Source organism: Pelodiscus sinensis, chromosome 5, assembly GCF_052426305.1.
Source record: "Pelodiscus sinensis isolate ZL-2025 chromosome 5, ASM5242630v1, whole genome shotgun sequence".
Classification (NCBI taxonomy): domain Eukaryota; kingdom Metazoa; phylum Chordata; order Testudines; family Trionychidae; genus Pelodiscus; species Pelodiscus sinensis.
This window is the reverse complement of record NC_143056.1, coordinates 109,358,260-109,371,117: the sequence shown is the minus strand read 5'-3', so window position 1 is coordinate 109,371,117 and position 12,858 is coordinate 109,358,260. Positions and strand designations below refer to the sequence as shown.

Genomic DNA, 12,858 nt, shown 5'->3' with positions numbered 1-12,858 from the left:
GCAGGTTAGCAGGGCACGGCTGATAGAATCACCTAAGTCGCCCCTCTCCAGAAATCCTACCTTTTAATAAAGTTTGGTTAGACAGTGGTACAGTATTATTTGCACTGCCCACACATCACAATCTCCCTTCTTATGTCACCAGATCATAAGAACATAAGACTATAAGAACGGCTATACTGGGTCAAACCAAAGGTCCATCTAGCCCAGTATCCTGTCATCCAACAGTGGCCAATGCCAATTTCATTTGGTGGCCCCTAGTTCTTATGTTATGGGAACAAGTAAATAAATACCTGTCATGATTTTATAGACCTCTATCATATCCCCCCTTAGTCTCTTCTTTTCTGAGCTGAAAATTCCCAGTCTTTTTAATCTCCCTTCATATGGGATGCGTTCCAAACCCTGAATCATTTTTGTTGCCCTTTTCTGAACCTTATCCAACACCAATATATCTTTTTTGAGATGAGGTGACCATACCTGTCCACAGTATTCAAGATGTGGGTGTACCATGGTTTTATATAGAGGCAATAAGATATTCTCTGTCTTATTTTCTGTCCTTTTTTTTTTTTTTTTTAAGCAATTCCTAACATTGTTTGCTTTTCTGATTGCACATTGAATGGATGTTTTCAGAGAACTATCCACAGGACTCTAAGATCTTATTTAGTTTCCACCATTTGTATGTATAATTGGGATTATTTTTTCCAAGGTGCATTACTTTGCATTTATCAACATTAAGATTAATTTGCCATTTTGTTGCCCAATCACACAGTTTTGTGAGATCCTTTAGAAGCTCTTCACAGTCTGCTTTATTCTTAACTATCTCAAGAAGTTTAGTATCATCTGCAAATTTTTCTATCTGTTTACTGCTTTCTCCAGATTGTTTATAAATACATTACAACAGGATTGGTCCCAGTACAGACCCTTGGGGGATACCACTAGTTACCTCTCCATTCTGAAAACTGACCATTTATTTTTACCCTGGGTTTCCTGTCTTAACCAGTTATCAATCCAAGAAAGGACTTTCCCTCTTATTCCATGACAACTTACTTTACTTAAGAGCCTTCGGTAAAGGACCTTTTCAAAGGCTTTCTGAAAAGCTATGTACACTTTATTCTGTGATTTGCATAGTCACATAGACAAACTGGAGAACTGGTCTGAGGTAATTAGGATGAAATTCAGTAAGGACAAATGCAAAGTACTCCATTTAGGAAAGAACAACCAGTTGCATGCATACAAAATGGTAAATGACTACCTAGGAAGGAGTACTGAAGAAAGAGATCTAAGGGTCAAAGTAGACCTCAAGCTAAGTATGAGTCAACACTGTGATACTATTGCAAAAAAAGCAAACATCATTCTTAGCTGTTTTAACAAGAGTGTCGTAAGCAAGACACAAGAAGTAATTATTCTGCACTACTCTGCACTGATTAGGCCTCAACTGGAGTTGTGTGTCCAGTTCTAGTTACCACACTTCAGAAATGATGTGGACAAACTGGAGAAGGTACAGAGAAGAACAACAAAAATTATAAAGAAAACATGACCTATGAGGGAAGATTGAAAGAACTGGAATTGTTTAATCTGGAGAAGGAAAAAACTAGGAGGGGACATGATAATAGCTTTCAAGTATATAAAGGGTACGTCTAGACTATGGTGCTATTTCGGTACCGGAAGTAACTCGAAATAGCAATGCCGTATCTTTAAACATGCTTGCTATTTCCCGAAATAGTGCCTTATTTCAAAATCAGCTCTTTCAACTAAGACTCAGAATAAGTTGTGCAATTTGCTTAGCGCAAATTTTGTATCTTATTCTGACAGAAGAGTGCTGTCTAGATGCACCCTAAAAGAGGAAGAAAAATTATTCACTTTAACTTCTGGTGACAGGACAAGAAGCAATGGACTTAAATTGCCACAATGAAGGTTTAGGTTGGACATTAGAAAAAATTCCTGTCAAAATGGTGAAACACTGGATTAAATTGCCGAGGGAAGTTGTGGAATATCTATCATTGGAGATTTTTAAGAGCAGATGAGACAAACATCAGTCACAGATGGTTTAGATCAGGGGTGGGCAATAATTTTTGATGAGGGGGAGCACACTAAAATGTTGGAAATTGATCAAGGACCACACTCTTCTATGATATTAATGGAAGAGGGGCAGGGTCGGGGATGGAGGTTGGGTGCAGAAGGGACTTTGGGGTAAGGGATTAGAGTGCAGGAAGGAGTGTGGGGTCTGGGAGGGAATCCACACTTTACAATGAATGCATTTTAAAAAAAAGTAAAAATAAATAAATTCCAAAGAAAAGGAGGAAAGGGTTTACAGTGTTTTCTCTTATGGTTTTTTCTTCCACTATAGACTATTTTCACAGTAGGAAGCTATCATAAATAACAACATACAATGCAAACATTAGAGTGTCCTTTGTGAAGGATTTAAATTAAGGAGCCACATGATAAAGGCAATCAGCTGAGCATCTGCAGTCCTGAGACACTGTTTTCACTTCTGAGGTGCATGCAGGCATTTGGCCAAGAATGCCTCAGCGGTCAAGGAATGCATATCCTGTTCTGTCGGATATATTGATCCTTCTGATAGTTTCAATGCGGTTGAAAAAGTGTTGTGCAGCAAGGAGATAGTTAGCAGCTGCTTCAGAGAAAAGAGCAGCTACAAATGTAATACTTTCCTCTCCATCTTCCTAAATAGTTAGATACAAGTGGTCTTGTTCTCATAACTGATACCTGGATAGCTAGCAAAGTTTGGACAGTTGGGGCAGGAAGTCCATTCCCAATACTGGTAGGCTACTGGTGCAGTTAACATTTCAGATGAAAAGGTGGTAATTCAGCTGCAGCAAACTCTCAGGCTTAAATCAAAACAACATGTGGATAGTTGAACAGAATAACCTTCTGTTCCCATTCACAGCCATCTCTAGCAATCAAATGCTGGAGGTGATAAGCAATTAAGTGACTCAAAGGGGGCCATTAACTTCCACTTCAGGTGGTGGTGTGACCATGGCCAAGGGAGCAGAAATAGCACCAAATGCTGGAAATGGAGAAGATAAGCGTGAGTCAAGAACAAAGAGCACAGGTGTGAGAGTTTGTAAAGTCTTGCTATCACTATTATGCCCACACACGGTGGCCTCCATTACTCCAGTCCCTTTGTGTTTCGCTTTCTCAGCGTGCCTACTGCATCCGGATCATTGGCGTTTTGGCTCATCAGTCCTGCATTTTCATCGTCAGAATCCATGGAAAGATCTTCTTTGGTTGTGTCGTCAGCCTCACTGCAGCTTTCAGTATGGAACCCAGCATTCTCTGCTATGACAGCAGGATCATCCTCTTCATAGTGGCAGCAGTAGCACTTCTCAAAGTTATGGCTGTGATGGAGGATACCAGCTTGGTCACTGAAGCTAATCTGCTGGTCCTTTTTCTGTGCCATATCATGGCTTTCACACTCGGTAGAGAGATCAGATAGCAAGGGGTCACTGCTTAACTCATCCTCATCTTCCATAGCCTCTATTCTTTCAGCTATCTCTTCAGCAGAGGGCTGGTTCTGATCAGGGTAATCCACAAGGATTGTGTCCTGTCTACGCTTGTAGCAATCTGAATGATCATACACAGGATAAGTTTCTTCTGGATAACCTTAGGAACAAAAGTGGCATGCACCTTAAAATACTAATTTTGATTTTAAAAGAAAGATGCTGTACTGATACAACCACCTTGATGACAAACGTGTTCAAGGAATGTAGAGCTTATCCTAAGAATTTTAAAGTCATAAGGAGAGCAACACTTAGCTTTTTCTCTGTTGAGGCTCCCTAAAATCAGCTGTTCCAAATTAACACCATCCAAAACTTTGAGGGGATGGAGTGAAATCCGGGTCCCTTTGAAGTCAAAGGCAAAACTCCAATTGACTACAGTGGGGTCAGGACTTCAAACATTTTCAAAAGTGCACCACACCCACCTCTGGGGCTAGACTGAGACCCCCTGGGAGTTGCTGGCTGACAGTCTTTGGAAAATCTGGACCTAGATGTTTAAATAAAAGAAAGATTCTGAATACCTCAGTGCCTTCCAGCTAATGCATGAAAACATATTTTGAAGACCTCAGATACAAAATTAAACAACATCCTTTACATAGCTGGGTAACTAGATAAAAAACAAATACTTTTGTTTATTTCATGTTTTAAAAAGCATCAAGAACTAGGGTAAGAAAGCAGAGCCTGAGGCTATTATTTATGTTTTGAATGATTCTGAAAGCTTCCTAAAGGGCAAAATATTAAGTCTCCTGAAAAAAAGCCTTTAGAATTCAAAAGTTAACACACCACCATCAGGATGGCTTAAAAACACGATCATGTAACACTTAGAACAAGAAATCAAAATGAGCTTATAAAGCAGAATTTTAAAAAGACAGAACTCCTGGAGTTAACTTCTCCAATGTTCTTTACAATATTAGAGCAAACAAAGAAACAAAACCAAAATGAAGTAAAGAAGGCACAATAATTTGGTTCTGATTTCCATGGGTATTATGCTGAAGAAAATAAAACCAGGCCACATTAAGAAAAGCAAAGAAATAAATCGATGTCAGGCAAGACAAAGTAGCAAATGGGGTGGACTCAAGGTCATCTGCCAATTTTGGCAGCAGATGCTGCGTTATCCACGCAATGTGAAATGCTAGATAGTTTAACATCCATGTGCTCATTAACATAATTGGAAAAGGAATCCTTTTTGTAAAGTCTTGCTGGCCACGTTTCTGAAAAGACATGAGGCAAGTGGGTAGAAGTCTGTTGGCATCTGGAGAAAAATAATCTATTTCTGGCAAAATTACTTTGTTCAGATGACAGTAAAGAAGAAATGAAAGACCCCATTTACCTTCCCAATCTTCCATATAAGGAGCTTCTTCAGCTTCCTTCTCTGGGGATATGCCATCTATGAGTTTTCCTTCCTTCATGACCCTAGTGATCTCTCGCAGCTGCTGGAGTAATCTCTTTTCCTGGTCTGTTGTAACATTTTGGACCCTGCTAGAAAACATCAAACACCACTCCTAAAGGAGTCTGGATAACAGTAGAATCAGTATTTCATATTTGAGTACAATAGGATGGTAACAACAAGCAAGGATAAGAAAACACCCTACACAAACTAAAGTTGTGGAGTTGCTTGGCTGGTAGAGAAAGCAGCATGGTTATGGTAAAGCAGGGGTGGGGAACCTAAGGCCCAGGGGCCAGATGTGGCACCCAGCTTGCTTGGATATGGCCCCAAAGGCTCCGGGCTCCCCCCAGCATTGGGGAGTCTGCAATGGCACTCCAACCCCTCCCTCCCCCACCGCAGGGCTAGAACACACAAAATCTCATAGCCTGGCCCCACCTAGGTTCTGGTGCGTGGGAATATGGAGTGTCTCTCTCTTTCTTGTGTAGGTTTTTTTTGGTTTGTTTTTGGTTTTTTGCTTTTCACTTGTGAGAGCCCCTGTCAGGTTTTCTGTGGGTCAGTGGCCCCCAACTCAAAAATGGTTCTCCACTCCTGTTCTAAAGACTCCTTCTCTCTAAGTTGAATGTGACTTGGAATATCCTTGTTTGAGACTCTACAGAAAAATGCACATCCTGTTGTGTTGCTTCATTCAGGTGCTACACTAAGTTTTGAACATTATGTAAGATAGCATGTAAAGCAGTAGCACTCCATAAAAATTCTTTGCTGACAGCATGGATGGTTGCTGAAGCAGCTACTTAAATGTTGCTTTCACAGTACTGGAGTCTCATTGGCCAGTTAAAATATTCTATTTGTGGACTCACAGCCTCATTAAGTCAGTTGGGTAGCAACATAATGATATCATCAAGCAGCACTGTCAGGATAGCTCTCCTGGGCAGGAGAGAGATGAAAAAATTGGGTGTTTTGGGTTTAATCTTACCTGTGGCATCTTGATTTGAATGGCGATGAGAGAAATTAGGTTATTTTGAGATTAAGTCTAAAGTATAGTTTCTACAGGTGTATCCTGTCACATCATTTACTAATATATTTCATTACCCAGTGAATAGAAGCTCTTTGCCATTAGAAGCACTTAGCTATAACTGTTCATTATATAGTAATCACACATTCTTTTTCTCCTATAATAGCCCGATAGCATTAGTGGTCAGTGGGGAAAAAAATCAGAGAGCAGTCTTTTCATATCTCCACCTGTTAGTTGAAACCAAGTGACTCATTGATTTGGCTGTCAGTTTCTCCCATGCTGATTAAATGGCAGGAACAGAGAAGCACTTGGCCTCAGCAAACTATTTTTGTTATTGTCTTTTGTAAAAGGTAAACAAGAAGCCCAGCTGTGATTTTAAAAAACTTTGCCTGATTCTAATATCACTTATACCAGTGTCAGTCAGGAATCACTCCCCTGAAGTCAATGGAGTTATGCTTCCACAAATGCAGTGACACATCAGAATAGGGCTTTTGGTTTGCAAAACTGGCAGAATAGTTAGGGGTTATGGGCCAGATACTGTTCTCAGTTACACAGGTATAAAGACAGAGTAAATATATTGATTTCATCTGAAAAAGCAAATACAGTACTGTGTTAAATGTAAACTACTAAAAAATAAATGGAAAAATAAAAAGAGATTTGGCAAGTTAAGGAAACTTGTTTGTGATTGTTTAATTTAAATTCAGATAATTAAAAAGCTGCATTTTACTTCTGTACCATAAAGTTTCAAAGCTGTGTTAAATCAATGTTCAATTGTATATTTCTGAAAGAACCATAACAGTTTGTTCAGAGTTATGAATACTCCAGAGTTACAAACAACCTCCGCTCCCATGGTGATTGTAACTCTGTGGGTGTGTCAACACAGCAAAGTTATTTCGGAATAACAGTCGATATTCCGAAATTGCTGTGCGAGCACCTACAGAGCAATTCCGCTATTTCAAAATCATTTTGAAATAACAGGCAGCTTATTCCGACTTCTGTAAGTTTCATTCTATGAGGAATAACGCTTGTTCCGAAATAGCAATTTTGAAATAAGGCCTATGTAGATGCTCCACTGTTGCTATTTTGAAATAGCCCCTTACTGTTCAAAGTTATTCCTCCTTGGGCTCTAAATCAAGGTAGCAAGTCTACATTAGGGAAGCCTGCCTCGGACTAATTTTGAGGCTCCCCTGCAGTGTAGATGTGCTTTTTCGAAATAAGCTATTTCAGTATAACTATTCCAGAATAGCTTATTCCGAAATAACTGTGCAGTGTAGACGTAGCCAGAGGGTCCCACAGAACAGGGGCTGGATTCTCTGGCAGGGAGGGGAGCGTGCACACTCTGAATGCTGCCTGCATAAAGGCAGCACACTCACATGGGCTGAGTGGGAAGTGCTTCCATTTCCTGTGGTTTAGAGACAGGCTCCCTTTCACCATGGGGGCAGAAGGTGGCAAGGTGTCCCACAATCTTGGGTACCTCTGGGTGTCGTGGCAGTGACAAATCAAAATTTGGCCCCATGAGTAACAGATGATATTATTTTTTAAGTGCTCCTGTAAGATGAATGTCACACTTAAGAGGAGTGCAGCATCTAAAACCAGCACATGATTAGGGATGCGGGGATGAAGAGAGGGAGATTATCTCCATGGCTTCCTTATTTTGCACACAACTTTCACTATGGTATATCTGTTCTTGGAAACCCGGGAGCTTCAAGCATCCATTGAGAGCTCCCACATCTCTCTGCCTCATGTACATTCACTTACTAGCAGAAGACACTTGTTCTTCACTCAAACGCTTGTTACAGTTAAAATTCTACATACAGTCTAAAACTAGAAACCAGGATATAATGTTTACAGAGCTGATGGATTTTATGATAATGCTTTCTCATTTTGACTGTCAGAACTGCTGCCCATAAGTTCCATTTCCATTGCTAAAATCAGGCAATAGGGCATTTCCAAACAGCAAGCTTTTATGGACTTGACCAGTGTTGTTTGATAAAATTGCACCATGCTGGTATAAATCAGTTAGGGCCAAATTCCACCTCTTGGTCCCACTGAACTTTGATAGCAGAATTCACTCCATAAAATTGGTCTGGGTCTGAGATGACAAGTGATAAATATCTGAAGTGTGCAGTTGTGGAGTGTGAATGCATGTATTTGAGATGAATGTTATGTATCCTCCCGTAACAAATGGATTTTGTCAGTTGTCTACCGTGGGCTGTAGCTGAAAGAGAACTGCCAGCTTAATCCCCTTTTTCCAAAGACAAAAATATATATAAACTGAATAAATATCACCTATATCTTGAGACGGCAGCCAGCCACTGAGAGCTGACATGAATCGGCTCAGGCAAGGTCCTAGCACACGGTAAAGTCTATTAAAAGGTGTTCAGCTCTCTATACGACTTGTATTTGAAACTCCTGAGTAAGGTTCAACACTGAGGCTTTAAATGGCTTGCTCAGACAGTGAAATTCACCCCGTGCAGAAGGGTAGGCACAAGTCCTATGCACTATTTACATACCACCAAAGCCCTCAAACTTGGACTTAAGTGAAACTTAAATGCTGCATAAACTATGGTGCTGGTCTTCTGTACAGGTAAATGTCTACATGGGATACCCTGTCTGCCTGGACACTGCATAGGAGGAGGCGGCAGACAGTTTACTGTGGAAGAAATGCGGCGAGGAGTCCTGTGGCACCTTATAGACTAACTGAAGTGTAGGAGCATGATCATTTCAGAGTGCAACAGTACTTCATTCTTACTGTGCTTGCTTGTAGCTCCAAAAGAGCTGTTACAATTTGTCATGTCAATGAAGCACATGCTGTACTGTGGCGTCCCAAAATACTCATTGGCAGATATAACGTTTTTATATACATGTGCTGAGATCATAACAGTTCCTAAGGAGCTATCATGATTGCAATGAAAATCTGTAATCTAACTTAAGTGTCTCAAACACTTCAGTTTGGAGCCTTCATCTTCATATATAGGCAGAAGTGGTACTGTAAAAATGGCTTCATGGAATTTTATATTTATTCCCTCTCAATTTCCACAGCATGTGTTCAGTTTATGGTAAAAAGATGATTTCTGTAAACACGATTTTGTAACTTACAAAGTAGTTGGGGGAGGGATAGCTCAGTGGGTTGTGCATTAGCCTGCTAAACCCAGGGTTGTGAGTTCAATCCTTGCTAAGGCCATTTAGGGCAAAAATTTGTCAGGGATGGTACTTGGTCCTGCTGTGAAGGCAAGGGGACTGGACTTCATGACCTTTTAAGGTCCCTTCCAGTTCTAGAAGATAGGCAATCTCCATTAAAGAAAATTTCTACCTAATTCATCAGAAACAAAGACTTTGCAGCTGAACAGAGCTAAGAATTTCATTCATGCACTAGCCAATAAATAAATAAATATTCCAGCTCTTCAATTTCATTGACTCTGCACTGCTGAGAGAAAATGAGATTTTTTTTTTCTTATCAATAAACAGAAGAGATTCAGAGAGCTAGTGAGTCGAGATTCCAAAATGAGTTTCCCTCAAACTACCTTTGGGCTTTCAAGACAGCTCTGTATCAAACAGACATTTGGGCATATCAGTGCTCACTTGAGTGGAGCTATTTGTTAGAATCAGATGTCCAAGTCTGAAAAACATGCCTACTGGAGCAGATATGCTGAATGAGAAATATACCATTTTCTACATTCTTTTGCTAACTATAATTAAATAAAATCAGAAGCAAAATTTATCTATGACTAAAGCAAATTTAAGACTAAAGAAAATTTAAACTGCAAAACTATGTTATGTGAAAATGCAGCTCTGCTATAAAGAGTAACTAGTAAATGCAGTTTCTTATCCTGTATAGCTGCTCCCTGTGTGAGGCAGAGATGTTTATTAAAATGTTAAAGAATGGTTTTACTGTTTGTTATACTCATTTCTGCATAACCCCACTTTAGGAAAAACATACATTCTTTGCTGGTCTATGCGTCAACAACAGAATATTTAAGTGAGGATGCGTTTACACAGCAGGGCTTAACTCGAAATGAACTATGGAAATTGAGCTACATCAATTGCGTAGCTTATTTTGAAATAACTTACTCTGAAATTCAGAGCATCTATGCAGCATTTATTTCTAAGTACAGCACTCTTCCTCTGACCTCCCTTACTCCTCGTACAAGTGGGCCTCATCCTCCCTGATTGAATTAATCTCGTTATCTCTAGCCTGATTCTGGCCTGAATATTTATACCTGCCTCTGGATATTTCCACTATATGCATCTTACGAAGTGGGTCTTTGCCCATGAAAGCTTATGCTCCTATACATCTGTTAGTCTATAAGGTGCTACAGGACTCCTTGTTGCTTTTGCAGATCCAGAGTAACACAGCTACCCTTCTTATACCCTTGCTTGAAAGATCCTAGCTCAGTGGTTTCCGAACTTTTTGGCATCATGCCCCCTTTTTGATTTTTGAGAAACCCTCACGTCCCCGCCCCCCAATAGCAGCAAAACTTGTTGAGAAAAGAGAAAGAAAAAAAAAAAAGGAACTGACCGGGGCCAAAAACCAAAAAGAGCAGCGAAACTTAGGGGGGGAGATTGACCGAGGGGAAGGGAAGAGGGTAGGTTGCCTCGCGCCCCCCTTGGAATTTCTTCACGCCCCCCCCCCAGTTTGGGAACCCATGTCCTAGCTTGACCTTCAGATCCCAAGTTGAGTTTGTAGGATGAGAACTTGGAAAAATCTTTTTAATTGTTACCTGAGCAAATCTGATATGTAAATCACTTTCAGAGTTAAGCTGCACTTTAAGTTCATGAACAATACTGCACAGGCTGCTAAATCTTACGGTAAAATACAGTTAATGAGTGTTTTAAATTGTTCTTTTTGAGAATTAAAGATAGATTGAAGATTATTTATTGTACTATTTTTATGGATTAATATGTGAATGCTATAATAAACTGGGAAGGACAATAAAATAAGGTTATATGAAGGTGACAGATATAAGAACTTTAACAAGGGAAATTAAATTTTTCCTGTAAACAGTCTTCACTATGAGACAAATCAGACAAACTGGGAATGGATTACATCTGTACAAGAGAGAAGACTGAGAATTTCGAGATCGTTTTGAGATTGTTTCAAAGCTTTATGATTCATCATGCCCTTAATCAGATAATTATCTAACAATCTATATTTTGTAATAAATGTATTCTGTTGTCTAACCCTCTTCCTTCTCAGAATCTTACCTCTCTTTCTGTTAATATTTACCAAAAAAATCCCTTTACTCCTTTAAAAGTCTTCTGTTTCTATGAGCGAAGAGTCCCAGTATAGGATGCATGGTTCCTGTGCTGCCCATGATTTACTCTACTTTATTTTAATGCTCCTGACTTCTACTATCCATTGTCATTTTGTTTGCAGTTGAATGGTTATCTTGGTGTTCCCCCCTTTTGTCTGGTGGTATGTCTAGACTGCAAGCATCTTGTGTAGGAAGCTTTTTTAGAAGAGATCTTCTAAAAAAACTTCTTCCAAAAGAGAGCATCCACACTGCCAAAGCGCATTGAAAAAGCAAATCTGCTTTTTTAAAAGATAGTGTCCACAATAAACGGACACTATCTTGCATTTAAGATGTGATTATTATGGATGGAGTGGGCACCAGGGCACCTGTGCTTTTTCCTCTTTCCTGTTCTTTTGAAAGAACTCCTTCTTTCCTGTCCACACATGCCTTTTTCTGAAAGAGCTCTTTCAGAAAAGGCGTTTTTCCCAGTAGAATGAGGTTTACCAATGTTGGAAAAACCCCTGCGTTCTTCCAATTTTCTTTCGAAAGAAAGCAATAGCAGTGTGGACGTAAGTGAAGTTTTTTCGGAAAAACATCTGTTTTTCCGAAAAAAAAACATGCAGCCTACATGAACCCTTAGCTAGCTCAAATATTCTATCTTCTAGTTTACTGACCCTTTTACTTATTCCAGCACAAACTTTCTGTATTTAGCCTGCAGGTCTAGTTACCTCCCAAATCCCGTCTTCCACAAAATCTCCCATATTTAACTACTCACATCAAGACAGGCCTACAAGTAGTACTATAATGTACTATAAAACCCAGAGATTTGTGCAGATGGGATGTAGGGGAGATCAAAATTTCAATCCAGAAACAAATTTTACAAATCAACCCTATTTTTACAAAGGCCCAAACAAAAATTCTAGTTCTAAGCCCTAGTTCTGGAGGTTTTTAAAATCTCATTCTGGTCTCCCACTGACTTCACAGGGCATTGGACCAACCCCTTAAAAAAAACATATAAACAATTAGAAACAAAATTAGAGCAGTGCTAAGGTTTTTCATTCTAGATGTAAAGAGTATACAATTAAAATTATAAGGAAATGGGAACAGATTACAAAATTTGTAATTTTGTAACAAAATCTCAACGTATTCAACTTTCATATTACAGCCAAATACAACTCTTATATCTTGGAGTTATAATTCAGCTTTTTGTGAAAGAATCTTCAATCATTATTTCAAAATAATTGTAAACATAACATATATATTAAGAAGCTTTGCACAAATATTAGTGAGCAATATAACAAAGAAAAACATTTTCAAACACTAATTTAGCAAATTTTCTTTTTTCATTTTTATTAACTAAGTGGGTTTGCAAATCAAACTAGTGGAAATTGCTTAATGAAACAGATTAATATGCAGCCTTGCCCCTAAGGAAACATTTTACAGAGATTCAAAAAGGTTATACTATAGAAAGTATAACCACATTAATGTTTTATAAAAAAATACTCAACACTGGAAGGGAACAGAAAATGAAGTAGTCATCTGTGGTAAAATTCAGAAAATTCATTGGCTATGGAAGATTGTGTATTTTTGCTTTGCTTTTGAGCCCAAGATATTTTCATGTTCAATTTAGACATAGATATCTCCCAAATTACATAGTACATACAATGGGGCGCAGGTGTTCCCCTTTAAGGAAACTGACCTTGGAAAAAACAA

General features: G+C 39.1%; 1 protein-coding gene across 2 annotated transcripts in view; it reads right to left on the bottom strand.

Annotated features, from left to right (window-relative positions):
* Positions 1-503: 503 nt before the first annotated feature.
* RIC3 (RIC3 acetylcholine receptor chaperone) overlaps positions 504-12,858 on the bottom strand; it is a 38,508-nt gene continuing 26,153 nt past the window's right edge. The window contains exons 5-6 of one of the 2 annotated variants that reach the window (XM_075928013.2): positions 4,843-4,988; positions 504-3,618 (exon numbers count right to left, since the gene is read on the bottom strand). In XM_075928013.2, the coding sequence (XP_075784128.2) occupies positions 3,125-3,618; positions 4,843-4,988 (640 nt within the window). In that variant the 3' untranslated portion in view covers positions 504-3,124. Of the gene's footprint in view, positions 3,619-4,842; positions 4,992-12,858 lie in introns of both variants that reach the window. The other variant, XM_075928012.2, reaches the window with a different exon arrangement.